Here is a 23,013-nt window from a genome sequence, read left to right on the forward strand (position 1 = left end):
GCTAATGTGTGATTTTTCAATCAGATCAGTAAAGTGGCAGGGGTTTAGTGCCTGTTAGGAAAACAAGTCTTTCTGGTTGTGTTTGCTGAGAAGCACTAGTTCATCAATAATGCTTCACCTCCAAAATTCCATTTCACTAAAATGCAGGGTTGCCTAAATAGAAACTTTAATACTTCAGATTATATTATGAGTTCCATAAAATTTTCCAGTGATACAATTGATTTATTAGTGTTAGAAATTTGGGCTTTAGTAGATGCTACTCATGAGCTGTGTGATGTGTCTTCCGTGGTGATGTAATGTTGTCAGCAAGAACTAAACTTGGAACAGACCTTGATAGCAGGCTGCCAGTATTTTCATGGCTACTGTAAATAAATATCAAATATAACATCTAGGATAATATTGCAGTGTTGCTTAATATAGTTGATGCTAGTCTGCAGTGGCCATGGAAAGCATAATGGCATTCAAGGAGAGCTGGGAGTGTTGTGTTTAGTGTGGGTGTAAGCAGGACCTATTGTGGAGGCAGTATTGGGCAATTGCTGTGCTTATGCCTTTTATGTGTCTTATATTACAGGTACTTGTTAAACAACTGGATAATATCCTGACTGCCATTCATGATGTGCTCAATGAAAGGTAAATTGAAAAAATGCTCTAAAGGAGAAAAATAATGTCAGTATTAGTTTGAAATAGAGAGGGAAAAGTTTGAGAGAAAGTGATTTGCTAGTTTTGCATGGGTGTCCCATTGCAGGAACAGAATGAAATTGGGGTAAATAAAGGCTCTTAGGCTTATCAACAGTTCTGTGGGGCTGTCTAGAGTACACCTCCCTTGGACAGAATGTGGAGGCACAGGTGTGGCTTTGGTGCTGTGGGTAGTGTGGAGTCTGTCTCAGGTGTGTTCACTCAGCTGCTGGAGCTGTGCACTGCTGTGGTGGGGTAGCTTCCAAAGTGAAATGAGTTTTTTTAGAAGCTGAGTCATTTACATCCAACGAAGAATGTATGTAGAGGATGCTGAGGTTTGTGTGGGCTTTTAGGTGCTTAGGTCAGTGTTGTTTCCCAGACTCAGCTGCATATTAAGAACTATTTCTATTGGGTAGTGTGTTGCTAATAAAACAGCACATTTACATACTTTTATTCCAGATGATTTACTCCATAGAAATTATATTTCTTAGAATTTTATCTTTGCCACTGCTGCCGTTAAGTAGGAGAGAAGCAGCTTCATTTCTGTGTCTATTTTCTTTTGCTTTAGAAAATGCATAATTCTGTTCATGCTTCTGTTTTGCTGCCATGGCTGGAGATCCCAAGTTTCTTTTTTTTCTCTCCAAAAATACAGTAGCAAATTGCTTCAGGAATTGAGACAGGAAGGAGCTTGCTGTCTTGGCCTTCTTTGTGCTTCTCTGAGCTACGAGGCTGAGAAGATCTTTAAATGGATTTTTAGCAAATTCAGTTCATCCACAAAAGATGAGGTTAAACTTCTTTATTTGTGTGCAACCTACAAAGCACTAGAGACTGTAGGAGAAAAGAAAGCATTTTCATCTTTAATGCAGGTAAGACTACAAGTTAAAACATGATTATTAATGATTTTCTCAATTCAATGCTTGAATGAACTTTTTAAACTGGAATGAACAGTAAGTAATGCTATATTGACATAATAAATAAATATCATTACAACTGGGATGCAACTTTCTGAATGGGATTATTTGATTCTGGTTAAATTAGAAAAGAATGACAAGCCATACTTTGATGCAACTTTCTAGTATTTATAGCAAATCCAAGAAGAATCTTTTTGAAACAAAAAGATAAATTTATGTGGAATGGTACACAAAACCCAACCTTTTGATTGTTATATGCCTCCTCCTATTTACAATTTCTAACTGGAATTGTGGGTAGATCTGAGAAGGAGTAGGATGTGTGCAGACAAGGTGATGTCCCTTTTTACAAGTTTTAGGGTTTCTTATTTTGGGTGTAGAAGAGCTATGGCCAGGTCTGTGCTCCAATTTAATAGTTACTTTACAGAGCCAGAAAGCTTCAGCAGGAGAAATAGGGCTTAAAATTGCACAGTTGTTCAGTGGCTAAAGAGCTAAAGAAAAGTGTTCCCTGGCTCTGCCATATATCAAGCAAATGCCCCCTTGAAGTGATTATTTTCATGCAGTGTATGTGATGTCTTTTACATTTTGTTCCTGCAGAAGGAGTAGAGTTTTGTTGATTGAATCAAAGCAGTTTGTTACAGTGTGTTGTCTCATGTTTAATGTGAAATATCTGGTGCCTTTGCTTTTCAGCTTGTAATGACCAGCCTGCAGTCCATCCTAGAGAATGTTGATACACCAGAGTTACTGTGCAAGTGTGTCAAGTGCATCCTTCTGGTGTCTCGATGCTACCCACACATTTTCAGCACCAATTTTAGGGTAAGCTTTCTCTGTGCTTTGTGTTTTCTTTCTACAATGGAAATGTTGGTGCTTTAAGTTGGGTAATGAGTCTGTTTTCACAATTGCTTTCCAGGACACAGTGGACATCCTGGTTGGGTGGCACATAGATCATACCCAGAAACCTTCTTTGACACAACAGGTCTCTGGTAAGTTTGGCCAGAGGAGCTCACGGAGGGTCTCACAGCCTGCTCTGGCTTGCAGATGTTTGGGGTTTGTTTACACCAGTTTGGGTCTTGTGATGTGCAAGCTGACATAAAACCAAATTGAGTTTCTGGCTGCATAACAAGATACTTTGTTCCTAACTTTTTAGCAAATTTGCATTTTCCATTTTTTGCTAATTCTGGAAAAATGCAATGCTTTATTCAGGGTACATTTAAACACCAGTTGGTTTGTGCAATTTTGTAACAATCTTTAGTAAATTTATAGGTCTTAGAATACCCTCTGTGAAACGATATATATTTTTCCTATATACTTTTAGAGAATCTTTCTCACTGAGATACTTTAAAAAATGAGGAGAGTTTTTCCAGTAGCTTTGTCAGTTTTCTTGGGAGTTATTCACAGCAAGTTTATTATTCTTTTTGTATCATAATCCTGGATTCTATCCTTGGTGTTTACTGATGTGGGGCAGAACTGAACCTTAAAAGGATTTTTGCAAAAGGACAGAAGAGAGAGATACAATTTGTATTTCTTTTAAAAACATCTGGTGTTAGTATTTTCATGTAGATGACCTCTTAGTTCAGCAACTTTTCCCTCAGAAATATGCAACTAAAATTTAATGATTGTATGTCACCCTGTATTAATTGGCTTGGTATTTTTGTACAGGATGGCTGCAGAGCTTGGAGCCCTTTTGGGTGGCTGATCTAACTTTTTCTACCACACTTTTGGGTCAGTTTTTGGAAGATATGGAGGCTTATGCTGAGGTAAACAAGACTTCATGGTATATACCGGAGTTAACTGTTGTGATTTTCTTAATAAACCCACAGCTGTGATTTTTATGGCTGTATTACTTTTGTAGAAAATAAAATTACATGGCTTTCTTGATGAAAAGAGGACCAAATTATAGAGTATAATTCAGTCATGTACAATGACCAGCTGCACAAATACTCATTAACTATTTAATTAGTATCACAACCAGGCTTTCAGCCATTGTTGATTGAGAATATAGTGTTGCAGTAAAACTATAAGCAGTTGACCAAGCGGGAATGCCTTTATTTTTCAAGAGCTGATGTGAAGACAGCTCATGACTTTTCCTTGGTGCTTTCTCTAATTGTCCAACCTCAGAGTGTTTCAGAACTTGTAACTGTTTGAGGAAGAGAGGAGATCTTAATGTTTCAAAAGACTAATGATAAATCTGTCTTTTTAAAATAGCAGATTACATTGTGCAGGAAATAATGCAGCAGGAACTGATGGAAAATGAGATTATATTCATTTAATGTACTTCATTTTGACTTTGTAACCTTTGCTTAGTTAACAGGGCATAGAGTTTATCTGATGTTGTCATTAAAGAAAGAGCTTTGGGGTTGGGGGGAGTGCTGTCTTTTAAGGTGTATGTGCTCACATTACAGGTCAATTATAGTGCATTGTGTATGTTAATGTACAGGTCCTGTAGGTAAAATTGTACTTGGAGCATAATTTGTGTCACTCAAAGCAGAATCAATAATTTGGTCAGTGTCCTTCTCTGTGCAGCTGGGCCTTTGCTGGGGCAGCTTTGGGATTCTCAGGGCAGAGCAGTAAATCACTGCTTATCAGGCTGGCTGCTGCTCTGCTCAATGTGTGTATTCTTAGTCACGGAAGAGTTTTAAGATAACGTGTGCTAACATGGAGGAGGTGCTTCCAGGCAGTGTGTTTATCTCACAGTGGGGCAGAGCAAGGCTACAGCTCTGCTAATGAGATCAGCACTTCTGGGAATGTTCCCAGGCACTGGTGCCAGCTGGCATGGGGTAGGCTGTTAGTGAACTCTTGGTCTCCAGATCAACATAGTTCACATGTGGGATGGGAATGGCCAATCAAACACCTCCACTCCAGTTTGGGGATGAGAAGTTTTTGAAAGAGTTGTAAAAAGTGTGCAGACAACTGTTGTTACAGTGCAGCAATACAGATGGTCATGTTCCAGAGACCAGGAACTTCATAAGCCTCAGGTTTAATTTACAAGATATAGTCTGAGTACTTTGTTCCAGTGGCTAAACTCATTGCTACTCTGTGACTTCTCGTTGTCATTGTGTGCCTATATTCCACCTCCATATGTGTGTGTAGTTAAGAGATACTGGATAAACACATCTGTAATTGTATTGTACAGTTTAATGTCTGGAAAAGAGATGAAGTATTTCCAATCTCACATTTGGATATTTTACCCATGTGTAAGTTAATGGTGTGTGCTGATCCACAAACCTTGTGTGCTGCAGGACCTGAGCCACGTGGCGTCAGGGGAGTCAGTGGATGAGGACATTCCTCCCCCGTCGGTGTCGCTGCCCAAGCTGGCCGCCCTGCTGAGGGTGTTCAGCACCGTGGTGAGGAGCATCGGGGAGCGCTTCAGCCCCATCAGGGGCCCACCCATCACAGAAGCCTATGTAACTGATGTAAGAGCTCCTTTGCTGTGCCTGTCTTGGTTACTCACATGTTTTGTCACCATACAGCAATGCGTGCCATTGACTGAGCTGATGTAGGTTTTATGAATGTTACATCAATGTCTATATTCTCAGCTTTGAGAAAATCTTATTTTTTCCAAGAAACATGCTACAATGCTTTAATAAACGTATAGATTGTGATAGTGGCACATGGAAGTTGTATCAGAAACTAATTTTTTAGACATTTTAACTTAATGTGGCTGGGTTTGCTTGTTATCTTTGAAACCATGTTATTGTTTATTCAGATAACTATGCCACTATGGAAACTTGAATTCTGCTTATGAGTTTGATTTTATAAAATGTGATGGTTTTTATTTCTGTTGAAATTTTATCTATTAGATCTGATAGCAAACTTTTCTGGCTCTATAGTATAGGATGGTGTAAACTTAGAATAAATATTATATAATATGCTAAGTAGCTGGTATAATTCTGTAATGGGTGAGGAGATAATATAAAAATACCTGCAGTCAAAGTCTTGTGGCTGCTGGATGACCTGCCCAGCTGGAATTTATGCCCTTGCAGAATTTTGTGAGAGACACAACTTCTTGGGTAAATAAGTGTATGGATTTCCCAGTTGAAGACAAGACAGTTATGTAACTTCTGCATTAATCTGCAGGGAATTCTCAAAAGCTCAAGAAAACTCATCTGTCTTTTTCAAGGGGAGTTCTGTTGATGTTAGTTGGAACTGAACAGAACTGTGAATCATGAATTTAGGGTTTGTAGATCTCTAACTGAATTGGAAACCAAGCAGTTGAAAGTTTGATTTTTCTTACACTTCTGAAGTGTAATGTCAAGATGACATTTTTCAGAATAGACTTGAACAAGCTGCAGAGCAGGTAATGGGACAGGATATCAAATGGGTGTGAATACAATTAATTAGCATCTCTCTCTAATGGAGTTTAACTCAGTTGTGTTTTTAATTTTGCAGGTTCTGTACAGAGTAATGAGATGTGTGACTGCAGCAAACCAAGTGTTCTTTTCTGAAGCTGTGCTTACAGCTGCCAATGAGTGTGTTGGGGTTTTACTTGGCAGCCTGGATCCCAGTATGACCATACACTGTGACATGGTCATCACCTATGGATTAGATCAGATGGAAAATTGTCAGACTTGTGGCACTGACTACGTCATTTCAGTCCTGAATCTGTTGACACTGGTTTGTACATGTTTTTATTCTTGTGAGGGACTAGAAAAACAATATTTTTATCAATCTTTAATAATTTAATAAGTTAAAATTCAGGTAAAGTTACTTATTTTTGTGTTTATCCCCAGATTGTTGAACAAATAAATACAAAACTACCATCATCATTTGTAGAGAAATTATTTATACCAGAGTCTAAACTACTTGTTCTTCGTTATCATAAGGAGAAAGAGGTAAGAGGAAGTAACTTCTACAGGTGTATTCCAACAGCCTTCATGCACTTCCTAGAATTAAGCTGTAAAACTCAAGCTGTAAAGCTCATCTTAAATACATTCTTTAGTCTTAACTGAATATCTGAAACTTCTGAAAAGGCAGATATAGCTACTTCTTTGTTTTAGCATTTAGATTTGATAAGAAATGGGAAAGTTTGCCATCATTCCAGGTAGAGAGGTCCTTAGTTCATCTGGTTTTGATACTCAGTGTGTTGGGTGGATGATCTAGAAAATAATTAGTAGAGTCTCTAAGTAAGAGGTACAGAAAACTGAAGATAGGTATCTGTATCAGACTAAGCTATTCATAGATAAAGAAGAGTGATTAAGTCTTTGTTGCTGATTAGTGTGTTTTATGATTGTTTGTTTTAATCAGTTATTGCTGTAATTATGTTCTCAAGGTCGTTGCAGCAGCCCTTGCTGTATACCAAGCTGTATTGAGCCTGAAGAACATTCCTGTTCTGGAGACTGCTTACAGGTTGATTCTAGGAGAAATGACCTGTGCTTTAAATAGTCTACTCCATAGTTTACATCTTCCCGAGGCCTGTTCTGAAATCCAGCATGACTCTTTCAAGAAGCTTATATCCAATGTGGATAATGCCAAGTTTGTTGTTATATTTGACCTCAGTGCTCTGAGTACTATTGGAAATGCTAAAAACTCATTAATTGGGGTGAGTAAAAACTCAACAGACAGTTCATGCAATAAGTGTAAAAAATACTTCTTTACTTAAAATTAATGTATTACACCAGTAGGGCACATATGTATAACTAAAATGATCATATTTGTCTCTCAACTTCCTAAGTTTTAGAAAAACTCCCAGTGTTACAACTCAGGGGAAACAGTGGGTGGATTCTATCTCCAGTTGTTGCATAATGAAAAGCAGTTTCTAAGGAAGAGCATCTTATCAGGGTTATTAAGGGTTTAATGCTAAGATCATCATAGTAATTGCTTTTGAAACTCAAGACAGATAAAAGCAGCTGTAAAGTGTCCTTTGGTAGTATATTAGACATGTGAAAAAGCTTTCCAAATCTTTCCATATAAAAACCTGAACTGCTTTTAACAGACTTCTAAAAAATGGGAAAGAAAATAGTTACAGTCAGAAAACAATAGAGTTTAATTATTTCCTGTGGGAAAAAAGGGAAGGACATTATATGATGCTATGAAAATTACAGTTAAGAGTAGATCCTACTTTTTATGTTTCTGTGATTGTTTTATAGATGTGGGCCCTTTCACCAACTGTGTTTGCACTGCTGAGTAAAAACCTGATGATTGTTCATGGTGACATAGCAGTTCACTTCCCTGCTGTCCAGTATGCAGTGCTCTACACACTGTACTCACACTGCTCCAGGTATGGGGTTTGATAATTCAGCATATTTTAAGAGCACTAGGATGGACTGATGTGGATAGAATATATTGTTGGAGGGATGAAATGGAATAGGCTGTTACAATCAAGCTTTTGCCCAAACTTCCTTAATTAATTTTTACTTTCATTAATTGCAGGGAAGCTGTATCTCAGCCAGGAAAGCATATCCTGGCTCTAAGTTGGCCTTTTATTCAAAGATAGATTAGAAATCTTGTTTGAATAGAGATAACTGAGGGAGAACTCTACTGAAAGTAAATGATGAAAGATTATTTACTATTTTGCCTTAATGAGAGATCTGGGAGGGGTAATGAGATGTAAACAACAGATGTAAATACATTTTAGACCTTATTAATACAAACTGTTGTTAAAGTAAGGGAATATACAATTTTAACTGTTGCTCTTTACATTCTTAGCTGTGGTGATTTTTCACTAAGCTTTGGATACCAGATGCAGTTGAGAACAGGTTACTGACCTGCATGGACTAATAGCAAATTGTAGCTTTGTTCTTTTAGGCTAGGGATCAAAATATTTGGGTTTTGTCAGAGTGTGTGTGTGTGTGTTCATTTAGCTTTCCTTTCCGATTGTTGATGTTTTCTCTCCTCCTTTAAACTTCAGGGAAGTATCTCCAATGTCGGGGTAATTTTACAGTTTGTTTTTCCTTGCCTTTTCAGGCACGACCATTTCATATCCAGTAGCCTCAGTTCTTCCTCTCCCTCTCTGTTTGATGGAGCAGTTATAAGTACTGTAACTACAGCAACAAAAAAACATTTCTCAATCATACTGAACCTTTTGGGGCTACTGCTTAAGAAGGATAACCTTACTCAAGATACCAGGTAAGGAAAATATTCTTAGAAATTGGGAATTTTTTTTTGTCAAGTAGAATACATTAATTCAGAAACCAGGATCATTTGAATTTGTAAAACTCAGAGTAAATTTAATCTGTCAAATGTTTGAGGGTTTTTTATACATTATTAGTGAAATTGTGGAAAAATGTAGCTGGTTGTTTTTATATATGAAAACTAGAGAAGTTTAAACCATTCTGAGAACTATCCAGTAGAAGCAGAACTGTCTTTCTGTGAAAGAAAGGGTTTGCTCACTGAAAGTATCCTTACCAAAATGCTGTGAAAGCTGGGAACATCTTTAAAGTTAAGAAATAACTTGTTTAGAAAGTGTGAGCTATGGTGTGATACTGATGTACAACGTGAAGTAGTTTGAAAGAACCTTTCTGTAACTCTGTAGAGTGACTAAACTCTTGGTTTTTGAAGGAAACTACTTACAACATGGGCTTTGGAAGTGGCTCTTCTGATGAAGAAGTCAGAAACATATGCACCGTTATTTTCTCTCCCATCTTTTCATAACTTTTGCAAAGGACTTTTAGCAAACAGTAAGATATTGCATATTTTTACTTAACTGTCTTTTACATTTCAAAATTAAGTGCATAAATAGTCTTGTCCCACTGATAGTAGCAACTGTACTTGTTTCATTTACTTTAAGGATGCTTCAAGGTTGTATTGTGCAAGAACTTAGACTCTTTATATGATTTTTCTTTTAAGTAAATGCCTGTTACTTAAACAATTAATTTTCTTAAAATAAATTGCAGTCTTAAGAGATTAGACACATCAGTGGCATTTTTGGTAGATCAATTTCCCAGTCACAAACCATTTATCAAAAACACTGGAACAGTTCTGTCATGTATTCAATTCCAAAATCTGTAAATAATATGGGAACAAATGCAGAGTAGTGCAGAAGTTACCTAATTCCAGCAAGAATGACTTTTTTTCTCCTTTCAACTCCTTAATTTAGCACTTCTGGAAGATGTGAACATTTGTCTTCAAGCCTGTAGTAGCCTCCATGCCCTGTCTTCCTCCCTTCCAGATGACCTTTTACAGAGGTACTTGCAGAGAGTTCTGTAAGTTATTAGAATTCTGCTGATGTTGCGGATATTCACCCTTCTTTCCTTTGTGGTGCTGCAGGTGTGTTGATGTGTGTCGTGTTCAGCTTGTCCACAGTGGTGCTCGTGTGAGACAAGCTTTTGGAAAGCTGCTGAAGTCAATTCGTTTGGATGTTGTGTTGAGGTGAGTTGCTCAGACCAACTTCAGTGTAAATAATGGCTTAGTTTCTTCTGAGACACTTAACCTGAAAAATAATGCCGGTGGACTTAGTTCAAAATCAAAAAGCATGAGCTTACAAAGGTAGTTCTGGGTTGATGGTTGGGCTTGATGATCTCATCCAACCCTCTATGATTCTAGGGTTATCTCTCCTATGCTTTTACTGGTCTAAGAACAGTATGTAGTACACAAAGTAATTAATAAATTTGATTAGTTCTGCATCACTTCTTGAAGTAAACCCTGAGTGTCTGTAAGGTCCCTTTTGTCCAGAGCTTCAGCAATATTATGTCCTGTAATTTGCCTTGAAGACCTGAGCTCTGAAAGTACTTGGGTTACATATAGATATAGTGTGTGTGTGTAACTCTTTTACAAACCTTGTTTTGCTTTATTCAAGTACATTACAGCATGGGTTGTTTTCCCTCTCTTCCTGCAGTAACCGTACCCACACTGAAATACAAGAAATTTCCTTGGCTATAAGAAGTCACATGAGCAAAGCTCCAAGTAACACATTCCACCCACAGGATTTCTCTGATGTCATCAGTTTTATTTTGTATGGAAACCTCCACCGAACTGGGTAAGAACTCCTTATGGAACTGAGATCTATCAATGCTGAATTTATAGTAAAAAAGTCTAAGTTACATTTAAAATTTGTATTTGTTACAAACTATGTTGCTTTACTTTCAAACTTTTTTTATACTTTTATGCTTTTTATACTTTTAAATATTTGTAAACATCTTACATACACACCTTTTGGCATATTTTCCTGTGTACATTGCTGCTTGGAAGTTAATTTTGTGAGAGATCTGTTTGTGAAGAATAGGGAGATGAAGTGTGTACAGTATGAACTTGTCAATGCACTGATGTTTCCTTTCAGGAAGGATAACTGGTTAGAAAGGTTATTCTATAGCTGTCAAAGGCTGGATAAGAGGGATCAGCCCACCATCCCTCGCAACCTGCTGAAGACTGATGCTGTGCTGTGGCAGTGGGCTGTCTGGGAAGCAGCTCAGTTCACTGTGCTCTCAAAGCTAAGAACTCCTCTGGGGAGAGCCCAAGATACATTTCAAACAATTGAAGGTAAAGTAAAAAATGTACTTGATTTTGATGAGATTTTTTGGTAAGGTTGTGAGGCAAAGGTGTTCATGTCTAAGGCAAGAGGCACAATGGATTTATTTTTCAGTGCATAGAGATTTTAAAGATTCTGCATAATTACTGTTAACTTGTGGTAGATTTTGAGAGCTAGCGTTGCTATCCCTTTGCACATTTAAATACAATACCCTTTGGTAACTCTTTTTTTCCCATGTTTTGGTAAAATGTGCAGGTATTATTAGGAGCCTTGCAGCCCACACATTAAACCCTGATCAAGATGTCAGCCAGTGGACTACTGCAGACAATGATGAAGGACACAGTAGTAACCAGCTCAGGCTTGTTCTCCTTCTGCAGTATTTGGAGAACTTGGAAAAACTGATGTACAATGCATATGAAGGATGTGCCAATGCCCTTACCTCTCCACCCAAGGTTTGTCTGTTTTGCAGTGCTCATGTTGTCTGGTGAATGAGCAGTGTCTTCAGGATTGTTCAGTTCTTAGCTGTGGAATTCCAAAAAACTTCACAGTTTTCTTAAAAAACTTCGGCTTTAACTTTGGCATAATCCTACAGAACAGGTTAAACCAGGCTTTGTTTCTGGAGTACCAGCTTGGATAGTGGTACAAATCCAGCAAGACTGTAGTACCTCTGATTTGTAGCAGTCACTTATTTGTAGATTGTCAGCAGCCCAATTTGAAAAGTACCACAGTTATTTAAAGCCTTAATTGCTTTTTGGGGAGTGTAGTAATTATTTATAAGCAACACACCCCATTGTGTATTTCTAAGTGCAAAACATTCTTCACTGTAGAAACAAGCTGTTTAATTACCAGACTTTGATGTGATAGCAATACATGATTTATAGTCAGTGCATATTAAGACTTCTGGCTTGCCAGTGTTCCTGGCCAGTTGCATTCTACATGTGATTTCAGACAACTTACATTAATAAAATTAATGATTAATTGAAGACTGGAGAAAACAAACCTTCCTGCCTTTGATATCAATCTTAAGTACTTAACTGTTTAGGTTTGTGCAGAAGAATGTTGTTGTGAAACTTCTTTCCTGTCTCTGAAGGTTATCAGGACGTTCTTTTACACCAACCGCCAGACGTGCCAGGACTGGCTGACACGGATTAGACTGTCCATCATGAGAGTTGGATTGCTGGCTGGCCAGCCTGCTGTCACAGTCAGGCATGGATTTGATTTACTCACAGAAATGAAAACTAATAATAGTATCTCTCAGGTACTCTTTTCAAACTCTGTGGACTACTGCAGAAATATTCACTATGATATTCTAAAAGAAGTAAGCTAAGGCAACCAGTAGTTACTAAACCAAGTGGTATATAAAAGAATGAGTTATTTAAAGCCACATTTTTAATTTGTATGTTTTTATTGTGGTTGTGATACTGTGGATTGGAGGTTAAGATGTACTGAACACATGTGGTCAAATACTACACAGGAATGAATGCTAGAGTTAATTCACAGTTTTAATTGAGCAATTTCTAATTTAGTGGAAACCTTGTGAAACTGGTGCTGCATTAGTGTGAGGCCATCCCAAGCTTGAGGTAGTGTGATGTTTGTGTCATGGGAGTGCCCTTCCTCTAACTAGCAGCAGCCAAGTTCAAGAGTGGGATGGAAGGATAAAGTAGTTAAAGCCTTCTTAAAAGAGTTGAATAGTTTCTTCAGTACTTGATTTGATTTGCTTAAATGTTTTACCAGAGGAGGTTTGCTAGTTCTTTGTTACTTTGTGCTCCCTTACAAATTCTCATACAGGTACCAAGCCACCACACAGTGATTGCTCACCGTTGGTGTTCAGGCTGTGAGTTCACAGCTCAGACTCTTCCCTTGGCTCCCCTGCTCTTCCAAAAGCAGTGCAGTGGATGGGATCAGGAGCACTTGTAGATGTGCATAGTGAAATACTGCTTCACCATTTCTGAGCATTCACCCACAGACAGGGGGCTCTTGCATTAGATGAGTTTGTTAAATAATGCTTTTGGTTTGCATTTAGGGAAATGAATTGGAAGTGACAATTATGATGCTGGTAGAAGCATTATGTGAGCTTCACTGTCCTGAAGCTATTCAGGGTATTGCTGTCTGGTCTTCTGCTGTAGTTGGGAAGAGCCTCTCCTGGATCAATTCTGTAGCTCAGCAAGCAGAAGGACGGTAAGTTTTCACAAATTATTAGATGCTACAAACTCATGTTTTTTCCTTCTAGGGAAAGTTCTGCTTCTGAGTCTTTTAAACTGTGGCATGAGTCAAGGCTGATGAACTTCCATGTCAATTATACTCAGTGATTCTTTTCAGAGATGTTATATGTATTTAATCAGTATCCAGCTCTACTCATTCAGATTAAAATTGTGACAGTCAAATATAAAACTCATTTCTTTCTTTCTTTTTTTGTCTACTTGATTTGAAGTTTACATTAAAAGTTTCATGGACAAGCTTTTATCAAATGCTATAACCTGGAAATTCAGCCAGCAACCTCATATCCTACCTTAATCCCTTTCTTTTGCTGAAGGTGATATGAGTATTGGAGTAAAATAATGCACAAAATCTAGTTTATTTACAAAAAACCCAAAAGCCCAGCCTGGTTCTTTAAGATGCTGACTGAAATATTGAACTGTTTTAGGTTTGAAAAAGCAACTGCAGAATACCAGGAGCACCTCTGCTCCATGACTGGAGTGGATTGCTGTATAACAGGCTTTGACAAGACTGTTCTGAAGTTGGCCAATTCCAACAGTGTGAACAATGCCAGCCCAAAGCATTCCTTGAATGGTCAGTGTTTGTTTTCTTTTTGAGAGAAATACAACTGTGTAAATGTGTACATGAAATAAGAACATTCAGTGATACAGCCGTGGTGATGTCTGACTCTGAAATCTGAAAACCTGTTTCTGTCTGCAGTTAAACTGAACCACTTAATGCCCTTGAAACCAATATTATGTGTAGATAGGAGGGTTTGCAGTACTGAGATCTAGCTGAATGAAACTAAAGGTAATAGGTAAAATATTTTGTAACTTACTAATTTTAATCTAGTTTATTTTAGATCATCATAACTTAAACCTTTATGACATAATTGTATCATAAATGCACTAGTTACTCAGAGATTTTTAACTTCTAAGACTTGGTTGCAGTATTCTGTTTCATCTTTGAAAATGAACATCCTTTGTTCCTAATTTAGTTGTTCTGTTTTGATGCTCCTTTACAGATATAAACTAAATTTTTTCAAAACCTCATCTGAAAAGGTTCTCTTTTCCCTTAGAAAAAGTGTCAGTGGAAGAATCCTGTAAAAGTTGTGTAATTTTGATATTTTCTTTAATTAATAGTTTTTCTTGACAAAAGATGTAGAAATAATGTTTGAGTAATAGAACTGCTGTTTGAAAATATATATTTAAGTGTGTGTTTATATCAAATTTTTTCATTCCATAGGAGAAACTAGAAAAACTGTTCTGACTAAGCCAAGTGAGTCTTCACCTGAAGTGATAAACTACCTGGGTAACAAAGCATGTGAATGTTACATTTCCATTGCTGACTGGTCTGCTGTTCAGGAGTGGCAAAACATGGTCCATGAACTGAAGAAAAGCAATAGTAATACCTCAATCAACCTGAAAGCAGATTTTAACTACATAAAGTAAGGGTATAATTCATTTTTTCCACAGTACCTAAGAGTTCATTGTTTTGTGGCTGAAATATTAAAGTTTTAATGGATTTAAAAATTGGATGTCAGCTTCTAAGTAGAGGCATAGAAAGAAGAGAGGGGTGTTCTTGGGAGGGGGAAAACTTGGCCATGGCATTTACAGATGAGGAGATAACATCATTCTAAATAGCCACTGTAGCCTTCTGGCTGCTGAGGCTGCTTAGTATTCAAGAAATAAATCCTTCATTGAAGAAAAAAAGATGCCAAATTTATTCTGCTTTACTCAGCAGAAGATGAATCCTTTTGCACAACTTAAATAAAATGTATCTCATGGTTCTTAAAAATATCTTAACATACTAATTCAATGGAAAAAGTGTAGGAAAGAAGTGGTCTTGGCCACTGAGTTTTTTAGTTTTGTTTCTTTTTTAAATGAAATTTAGAATTGTAGCTTGTGCATTTATTTCCTGGCCTTTGATATTTTTCTAGTTCATGAAGAAATACTTGTGACATTGATTAGACCTTCAGAGTTTAAAGATAGTTTCTTTTTATTTGACAACTTGATGGCTTTCCATTCCTGCATGATTGTGGTAAACATAGTAAAATCCTTTTGGCTGAAATTTCTTGACTTGAAAATAAAAAACACAGAAGGAAGCAGTGAAATAAAATCTGCAGGTCTAAAAAGGTGACTGCTTCTGTCAGAGAAAGGAGCTTTTCTTTCCCTTTGGTTTTGTATTCATTCATTTGGTGCAGAACTAGTGCCTTTTATTGATGTATGTGATAATTGAGATTTTTGCTTAGAATTAATTATAAATGCTATGTAGGATTTGGAATTAGTCTTGAGTCTTTTCTTTTTGCTGTGTAATATAATTGGCAATGGGAGTGAAGTAAGAAATATGAAAATAAAACTATAAATGTTGAATTACAGATCTTTGAGCAGCTTTGAGTCTGGACAACTTACTGAATGCACTGAACAACTAGAATTATTACCAGGAGAAAATATCAACCTGCTTGCAGGGGGATCCAAAGAAAAAATAGGTATAAATGCATAAATTAACATTTACTTCAAATGCAAAAGTGAATATTTCTTTGTGTATCTGTCTCTATAAATGAGACTAAAACTTCTCAATGCAGTTTGCTGTGTTCAGTGGACTGACCATAATCCTTAAGAATCAGGCTTCAAAAGGATTGGCAGTGGTCATCCTAAACATTGGTGCAAGTTTGTTTTCTGGAGTTAATGTGACTATTTATAATATAAGTAATCTGTGATGAATTTCTATTATGAATATATACACATTTGAAATATATATATTTTTAAAATAAGGGTTTTTTTCCTAACTTCCTTACTGTGAAAAATGCATTATCAGATGGTGAAACATGATAAAATTTGGCAGTTCTAGTTGGTTTCAATTGTTTAATCTCCATGTAGACATGAAGAAGCTCCTTCCTAATATGCTAAGTCCTGATCCAAGAGAACTTCAAAAAGCAGTTGAAGTACAGCTTTTGAGAAGTTCAGTATGTCTGGCAACAGCTGTAAACCACATAGAACAGGAGCAAAAGTGGCAGTCAATATCTGAGTAAGTTGAAATGTGCTATGAATTAATGTGAAAACTGTGAAAACCTGTTCTAGTTTGTTAAACCTAACTTTGTGTAAAGCTTCAGCATCCATGGCAGTTCTAGCTGTTGTGAGTTATAAGCTTACTGAGGAAAAATAAGATTACTTAACATGGAATTCATGTAGTTTATAAAGTACTTGAGTTGACAAAGTACTTCTGTGTCAGTGTAATAATAAAGTATTGTAACATAACTTGTATGATATTGCAACACTTTCTCACCATCCTTTTCAAGATACTGATTTTGTTTTTTCTTCAGTAATTTTGATATCACTATTCACTCTTACAGTCTAGCTAAGAACAATGACTGTCCTGATCCTTTAATTTCAGAAATCTTATCAAGTACCTGAAGCAAACCTCCCGCATTGCCATTGGGCCTTTGAGGCTTTCCACGCTCACCGTGTCTCAGTCTTTGCCAGTGTTGAGCACTCTTCAGTTGTACTGTTCTTCTGCTTTGGAAAACACTGTATGCAACAGGCTGACATCAGAGGTAATTCTGTGTGTTTGAAACCTAAATTGGGAAAATGTCTTTGCCATGTCATATTGTGGAGTATTGAATATAAAACATAGATTAATTGTTTTGATTGTTAATAGTGTTGTAAAAAGACCTCATTTAGTTTTCTTATGTGCCTTGACCCAGGTTTTTGTAAGCTTACATCTCAATTGGACTTTTCTTTATAGTTATAAATATACCTCTCTTTCAATTACACTTACAGTATTTTTGAACTGTTATTGATAATTGCCATTTAGAGTGTTGTTATTTCTTCTCTGATACATTGTAACATGCACTTAATTTACTTCAAAACAACTTAAAAATATTCTAATAAAAAAATCACTTCAGCAATTAAGAACTGAATGTCAGACTTCAACCACTATGAATGTTCTAGATGTAATTTCTAATCACTTTGTTCAGAAGAAATTCTGCTTGATTTTGAGCAGTTCTTAGTGTTGTCCTTTCGAAATCCAACATAAAACATATTTCTCATAGTTACAGTGTGTTTACTATTATAAATAAGAATTTTTGTTGTAAAAATGGTCTTTGGTTTTAATTAATGAAAATGCATTGTAGTGAAGTTGTCTCCCAAGACAACTGTGCAACTTGTGTGCCTCTTGCAGGACTGTCTGATACCTCTCTTCAATGAAGCATTGAGGTCATGCAAGCAGCACGATGTAAGGCCATGGATGCATGCCCTGAGGTACACGGCCTACCAGAATCAGCTGATGGAAAAGCTTAAAGGTGTGTGAGCTCTCATTATGGTGTTGTGAAAAGCAAATGCAGAATTTGAACTTGTCTGCTGAAAGCAGCAGCTGTGTCTTCTTCTAGTATTTTAGATGAAGTACTTTTTAAAAGCTGAGTTTTTTCCTTCAGGTGTCTTGTTTTACTAGTCATTGTCTTGATTAGTCCTGTGATGTAGACAGTGTCAAAAAGAAAAACAACATTGTGAAGTGTTTAATAGTTGTATACTCCTCTCCTAATAACCCCTTAATTGCTCATCACTTCATACTTTAACTGCTTTCACTTTTGAACATTTCAGCATTATGAATAATGGGTCTTCACAAACAGTCATGAAAGCCATTTAAATGTGCAGTATGATAAGAAGTAATGGGAGAAAAAAGTTCTGTCAGGGGAAAAGTAGGCTTATTAGCTAAGAAGAATGGTTATAGTAGAAAATAAAATCTTTTGCCTAGCAGATAATCTATGGATAGAATTTTTGTTTCAGATGGGGTATATAAATATTCTAGGCAGAAGTCCTCTCAATCTCTAAATTTTTACTGATGCTCATGTACACAATACATTGGACAGACATTCTCTGTGTGTCAGACAGTGGTTTAATACCTTTGTTTACGATGTCTTTCTCCCTTCTTTAGAACCAACAGTCCCAATTAAAAGCCATCTCATGGAGCTGGGCTTAACAGCAGCGAAGTTTGCACGGAAGCGAGGGAACATCGCCCTGGCCACGCGGCTGCTGGCGCAGTGCAGCGAGGTGCAGCTGGGGAAAACCACCACTGCACAGGACCTAGTCCAGCACTTTAAAAAACTGTCTGCACCAGGTCAGATAGATGAAAAATGGGGTCCTGAACTTGATATTGAGAAAACAAAGTTGTTATACACAGCAGGTGAGCGTTATGTTGTAGTGACTTGAGGTTTTTTTCCTTATAACCAGGCTGATTCCCCTCACCTTGAAGTCATAATAGGGCAGTATCACTAGGAACTGATTTCATCCCATTAGCTGTTGTCTGTCTGAACACGTTTTCATACGTTTTTTCATGCTTATCATTCTTCAAAAGAGAATTTTCTATGTAAAAATATATTGCTACAAGTTTTATATGAATGTGCTGAATTTCAGAATTGTTTTAAATAATAGCAGTGTACTGAAGATCTGCTTTCCATGATATGCAGGTCAGTCAACACATGCCATGGAAATGCTGAGTTCTTGTGCCATATCTTTCTGCAAATCTGCCAAAGCTGAATATGCAGTTGCTAAATCTATTCTCACACTGGCTAAATGGATTCAAGCAGAATGGAAAGAGATCTCAGGACAGTTGAAACAAGTATATAGAGCTCAACAGCAGCAGAGTCACAGTGGCCTGACTACCTTGTCTAAAAACATATACAATTTGATTGAGCTGCCAGCTGTTAATACACTGGAAGATGAATATCCTAGGATTGAAAGTGAATCTACAGGTATGTTTGTTCTCATTGTTCTTAAAAATAGTTACTGACAAATATAGTGAGGGATATAACATCAGTTATATTGATGAAGACTAAGTGCTCCATCTCTCATGTATTTGTTTTCCTAATACATGTGTCAAGGGTGTGTATCTTGTGCAAAAGGTAGCTATACACAGTTAAGAAACCTAAACTTCTTAATACTGATATTTCATATTTCTGTCACATTTTCCCCATTCAAGTAATGGTGGCCTGAGAAAGAAACTGGGATATGTTTATTTTGTATTGAGGATATCAGTTACTGTCCTGTATGTGTTTGCTTTCAGCTTGTGTATCTGCTAAAGTCTGAGTTAGATCTTTCAGGTTTAAGCACGGAGAGGATTTGTTATGAAGGCCCCCATAAGTGTGAAAAATACTTCAGGATTTTTCATTATCTTTAATCTGTAATTAATCTGAACACTTCTGCTGTTACTGCAGAATGTGTTCTCATTCCTAATTTCCAGCATTTTCTTTAAATGTTAAGATAAATTTAAACTTGGATTTCATAAATAACGTCATTCCTCTCATGCAAAGTCAGAATTATTGTAGAGCTGTTTGTGGATGTTAAACAGTAGGTGCTTTCTGACTTGATGGCAAAGAACATAAATACATACGCAAATAAACACCACCACAGTGCCCTGGGTACTTCATAAAGTCTTCTCTCTGAAGCACTGCTCCTCTGGAGGTCATGAGTTCCTTCCCTCAATTCCACCTCTCTGTGAGAGAGGAAGGAATTTTAGAGTGTCAGCAGTGGTTGTTGGCAAATGGAAACTAAACTTTATTTTGAAGCTGTGTCAGACCTGAAAAATAATTGCATTTTAGAAAATTTTGAACTGTTGGGTATTAATTTTACTAAAAAAATACTGTATGCCCATAATTTTTTAGTGTTATTTTCTGTGCTAAGGAAGGCCTAAGTAGGTTTTACACTGTAACACATACTACTCCATTTCTCCCATCACAGTAAACATTGGAGTTGGAGAACCAGACTTCATCTTGGGCCAGCTGTATCACTTGTCTTCTGTACAGGCACCTGAAGTGGCCAAGTCTTGGGCAGCCCTGGCTAGCTGGGCTTACAGATGGGGCCGCAAAGTAGTTGATAATGCCAGGTAAATACAGCCTAGTGCTTGAATTTGTGCCGTACAATCGTTTTTCTTAAGATAAACCTTATCTGTGTATTTATGATTGCTCTTGTATGTGGTCTGAAGTTTGCCGTAAGCAGAGAAATGAATTTTCTCCTGGTTAGTTGACTTTGTGAAACAAAGCTAACTTAATTCTGAGATAAAGATGATTTCTTCCTTCAAGAGGTTTTATAGATAGACTTGCAGTAGCTCCACAAATACTCATGTAATGGGGATCAATAATTCATTGACTGTTACAGTCAGGGAGAAGGTGTTCGGCTGCTGCCCCGGGAGAAGTCCGAGGTTCAGAACTTGCTCCCAGACAACGTTGCAGAGGAGGACAAAGAGAAAATCTATGGCATTCTTGGGCAGGCAGTGTGTCGGCCAGCTGGCATTCAAGTAAGTGTAGATTTGTTTGTGTGAAAAAATGTTCAGCTTCAGCATGAACTTTATTTTCCTCTTCTCGCAGTTCATGTTAACTCTTGTAAATGTCTTAAAGTTAAAATTCAGACAGCACAAGAAACCATCTGTTAGCTATGTGGTAACCCACCTGTTGGATGATCTATGGTAATGTGATCAAGTAATGCAGTTGCATGAGCTGCTAGGCAAAAACTGACTTAGGAGCTAAGATTGCTTGTAGAACTCATTGGAGGACTTAATCAAACCTGCTTTCCCTTTATTTGCATTTAGGATGAAGATATGACTCTACAAATCACTGAAAATGAGGACAATGAAGAGGATGATATGGTGGATGTGATATGGCGCCAGTTATTAACAAGTTGTCCCTGGCTTTCAGATCTTGATGAAAATGCAACAGAAGGATTAATTAAAGTCTGGAGGAAAGTTGTAGACAGAATCTTCAGTCTCTATAAACTGTCCTGCAGTGCATACTTTACATTCCTCAAACTGAATGCTGGGCAGGTTAGTGTTGATGTGGAAACCAAGTTACAAAGTTTTTTAAATGAGGTTATGAGCTATATACTTAATTTAGAGGAGTATTTCTGTTTTTCAAGGTTCCACTTGATGAAGAAGATCCCAGACTGCACTTAAGAAACACCTCTGAGCAAAGCACGGATGATGTAATTGTGATGGCAACCCTGAGACTGTTACGGCTGCTTGTGAAGCATGCTGGAGAGCTTAGACAGTATCTAGAGCATGGGCTAGAAACTACACCTACTGCTCCTTGGAGAGGTAAACATATGTTATCTAGCTGTTAAAATTGATTTTGAGACATTTTCTCTAAATGCAGAAAGCTGTTTATTGCACTTCGATAAAATTTTTATTTAAGTGTGAGGAAAGGAGACCCTGTCTTTTACTAAATGATGTCACTGAAGATGTTAAAGTCTGCCACATGCTCTGATTGTGGAGTAGATAAGTAGCACAGATTTTGATCCCCTCCTTCCCCCACCTGAAGACATAGAAAGGAGAAAGGGGATGTGGTTTGTGAAGTATTACATCACATGGCCACTCTATAAAACAAACGAGGTGGGTTTTTTCTAGTTATAGTTGGGAAAGATGTGTGACTAAAGCCACGCGTTTCAGAAGTAGTTGTTTTTCATTACACTGCAGTTTCTGGTTGTTCAGGGACTTTCCCTCAAAGGTTATGGAGTTAGTGTGGGAGGCAAAGAAGAGGAGGCCACCTATTGTGAAATTGCTCTTTGTTTTGGGCTTTTTTGTAAATTGGTAAATTTGTACTTCTTTGATTTACATTCTCCCTATACAAAAATAATGGCATGCTTTTAAAAATAAAATTCTATCTTGTTTGAAGAGGAATGAAGTGAATCACCACATGTCCCTTTCCTCTTTCTGCAGGAATTATTCCCCAGCTTTTCTCCCGCCTCAATCACCCAGAGGTGTATGTACGTCAGAGCATTTGCAACTTGCTCTGTCGAGTTGCTCAGGATTCTCCTCACCTCATCCTCTATCCTGCAATAGTGGGAACCATTTCACTGAGCAGTGAGTCCCAGACTTCAGGTATGGAGAAAAGGAAAAAGTGTTCAAATTGACTTATGCTACTATATTTTTATATTCTGGGTAGGAAGATGCTGAGGTGGTTTTTTTGTTTTCTCAGTTTTGATCTTAAGAATATTTTTATTATGGGAACTCAGTGATATCCTTAATCTGATTTACCAGATTTTGCAAATTTTTCTTGTACTTCACCAGTACTTAATGGGGACCTGATGCTGAATAAACTGGAGTGATCCAACTTACTGTAGCTAATATTTTATCATCTGATTTTAATTCAGGAAACAAGCTGCCTTCTGCCATCCCTACTTTGCTTGGTAATATACAAGGAGAAGAACTGTTGGGTGGTGAATGTGATGAAGGGAGCACTCCAGCTTCCCAGGAAAGTAGTAAAGATGATACAAAAGCTGGATTAAATGAAGACCAAGCGATGATGCAAGATTGCTACAGCAAAATTGTGGAGAAACTCTCTGCTGCAAATCCAACAATGGTATTGCAGGTAAATAATTCAAATGTATTGATTGGGTGCTTGAACCACAAATATGTAATTTATGTGTCTTGGGTGTTGGCCTACTGAAAGTTTGCTGTGTCTGTCTTTCTTCCAACTTGTTCATCTACTGAAACAAATCTGAATTTTAGTTCTTTTGAAAAGTGACTCTTGCTTTCTGCAGGTTCAGATGCTTGTGGCTGAGCTGCGCAGGGTCACGGTTCTCTGGGATGAGCTGTGGCTGGGAGTTCTCCTGCAGCAGCACATGTACGTCCTCAGACGGATTCAGCAGCTGGAAGATGAAGTCAAGAGGGTCCAAAACAACAACACTCTACGGAAGTATGTCTGTGTCAATAACACAGGGGATAATCATAACAAGTGTTTATTTCTGGGGAAGTAAACAGTCAAATGAATCAGCAGTGGTGTTGTTCCTGAATCCATACTATCCCAGCTGCTGCTTGCCTGGGACCTTATTTCAGGAACATTTT

The 23,013-nt window shown here is 37.4% G+C and overlaps 1 protein-coding gene across 2 annotated transcripts in view; it reads left to right on the forward strand.

Annotated features, from left to right (window-relative positions):
* SMG1 (SMG1 nonsense mediated mRNA decay associated PI3K related kinase) overlaps window positions 1–23,013 on the forward strand; it is a 59,682-nt gene that overhangs the window by 16,709 nt on the left and 19,960 nt on the right. For both annotated transcript variants that reach the window (XM_074553300.1, XM_074553301.1), the window contains 34 exons: window positions 572–630; window positions 1,328–1,541; window positions 2,274–2,399; window positions 2,494–2,566; window positions 3,243–3,340; window positions 4,823–4,996; window positions 5,973–6,197; window positions 6,314–6,415; window positions 6,853–7,122; window positions 7,670–7,800; window positions 8,487–8,648; window positions 9,081–9,199; window positions 9,619–9,706; window positions 9,789–9,890; window positions 10,357–10,497; window positions 10,798–10,997; window positions 11,242–11,438; window positions 12,077–12,244; window positions 13,010–13,164; window positions 13,631–13,776; window positions 14,428–14,629; window positions 15,561–15,670; window positions 16,062–16,209; window positions 16,576–16,735; window positions 17,362–17,482; window positions 18,115–18,363; window positions 18,647–18,931; window positions 19,917–20,061; window positions 20,334–20,472; window positions 20,764–20,994; window positions 21,087–21,264; window positions 21,886–22,047; window positions 22,320–22,537; window positions 22,710–22,864. In XM_074553300.1, the coding sequence (XP_074409401.1) occupies window positions 572–630; window positions 1,328–1,541; window positions 2,274–2,399; window positions 2,494–2,566; window positions 3,243–3,340; window positions 4,823–4,996; window positions 5,973–6,197; window positions 6,314–6,415; window positions 6,853–7,122; window positions 7,670–7,800; window positions 8,487–8,648; window positions 9,081–9,199; window positions 9,619–9,706; window positions 9,789–9,890; window positions 10,357–10,497; window positions 10,798–10,997; window positions 11,242–11,438; window positions 12,077–12,244; window positions 13,010–13,164; window positions 13,631–13,776; window positions 14,428–14,629; window positions 15,561–15,670; window positions 16,062–16,209; window positions 16,576–16,735; window positions 17,362–17,482; window positions 18,115–18,363; window positions 18,647–18,931; window positions 19,917–20,061; window positions 20,334–20,472; window positions 20,764–20,994; window positions 21,087–21,264; window positions 21,886–22,047; window positions 22,320–22,537; window positions 22,710–22,864 (5,453 nt within the window). The remainder of the gene's footprint in view (window positions 1–571; window positions 631–1,327; window positions 1,542–2,273; window positions 2,400–2,493; window positions 2,567–3,242; window positions 3,341–4,822; window positions 4,997–5,972; window positions 6,198–6,313; window positions 6,416–6,852; window positions 7,123–7,669; window positions 7,801–8,486; window positions 8,649–9,080; window positions 9,200–9,618; window positions 9,707–9,788; window positions 9,891–10,356; window positions 10,498–10,797; window positions 10,998–11,241; window positions 11,439–12,076; window positions 12,245–13,009; window positions 13,165–13,630; window positions 13,777–14,427; window positions 14,630–15,560; window positions 15,671–16,061; window positions 16,210–16,575; window positions 16,736–17,361; window positions 17,483–18,114; window positions 18,364–18,646; window positions 18,932–19,916; window positions 20,062–20,333; window positions 20,473–20,763; window positions 20,995–21,086; window positions 21,265–21,885; window positions 22,048–22,319; window positions 22,538–22,709; window positions 22,865–23,013) is intronic.

This window comes from Zonotrichia albicollis, chromosome 16 (assembly GCF_047830755.1).
Source record: "Zonotrichia albicollis isolate bZonAlb1 chromosome 16, bZonAlb1.hap1, whole genome shotgun sequence".
Classification (NCBI taxonomy): Eukaryota; Metazoa; Chordata; class Aves; order Passeriformes; family Passerellidae; genus Zonotrichia; species Zonotrichia albicollis.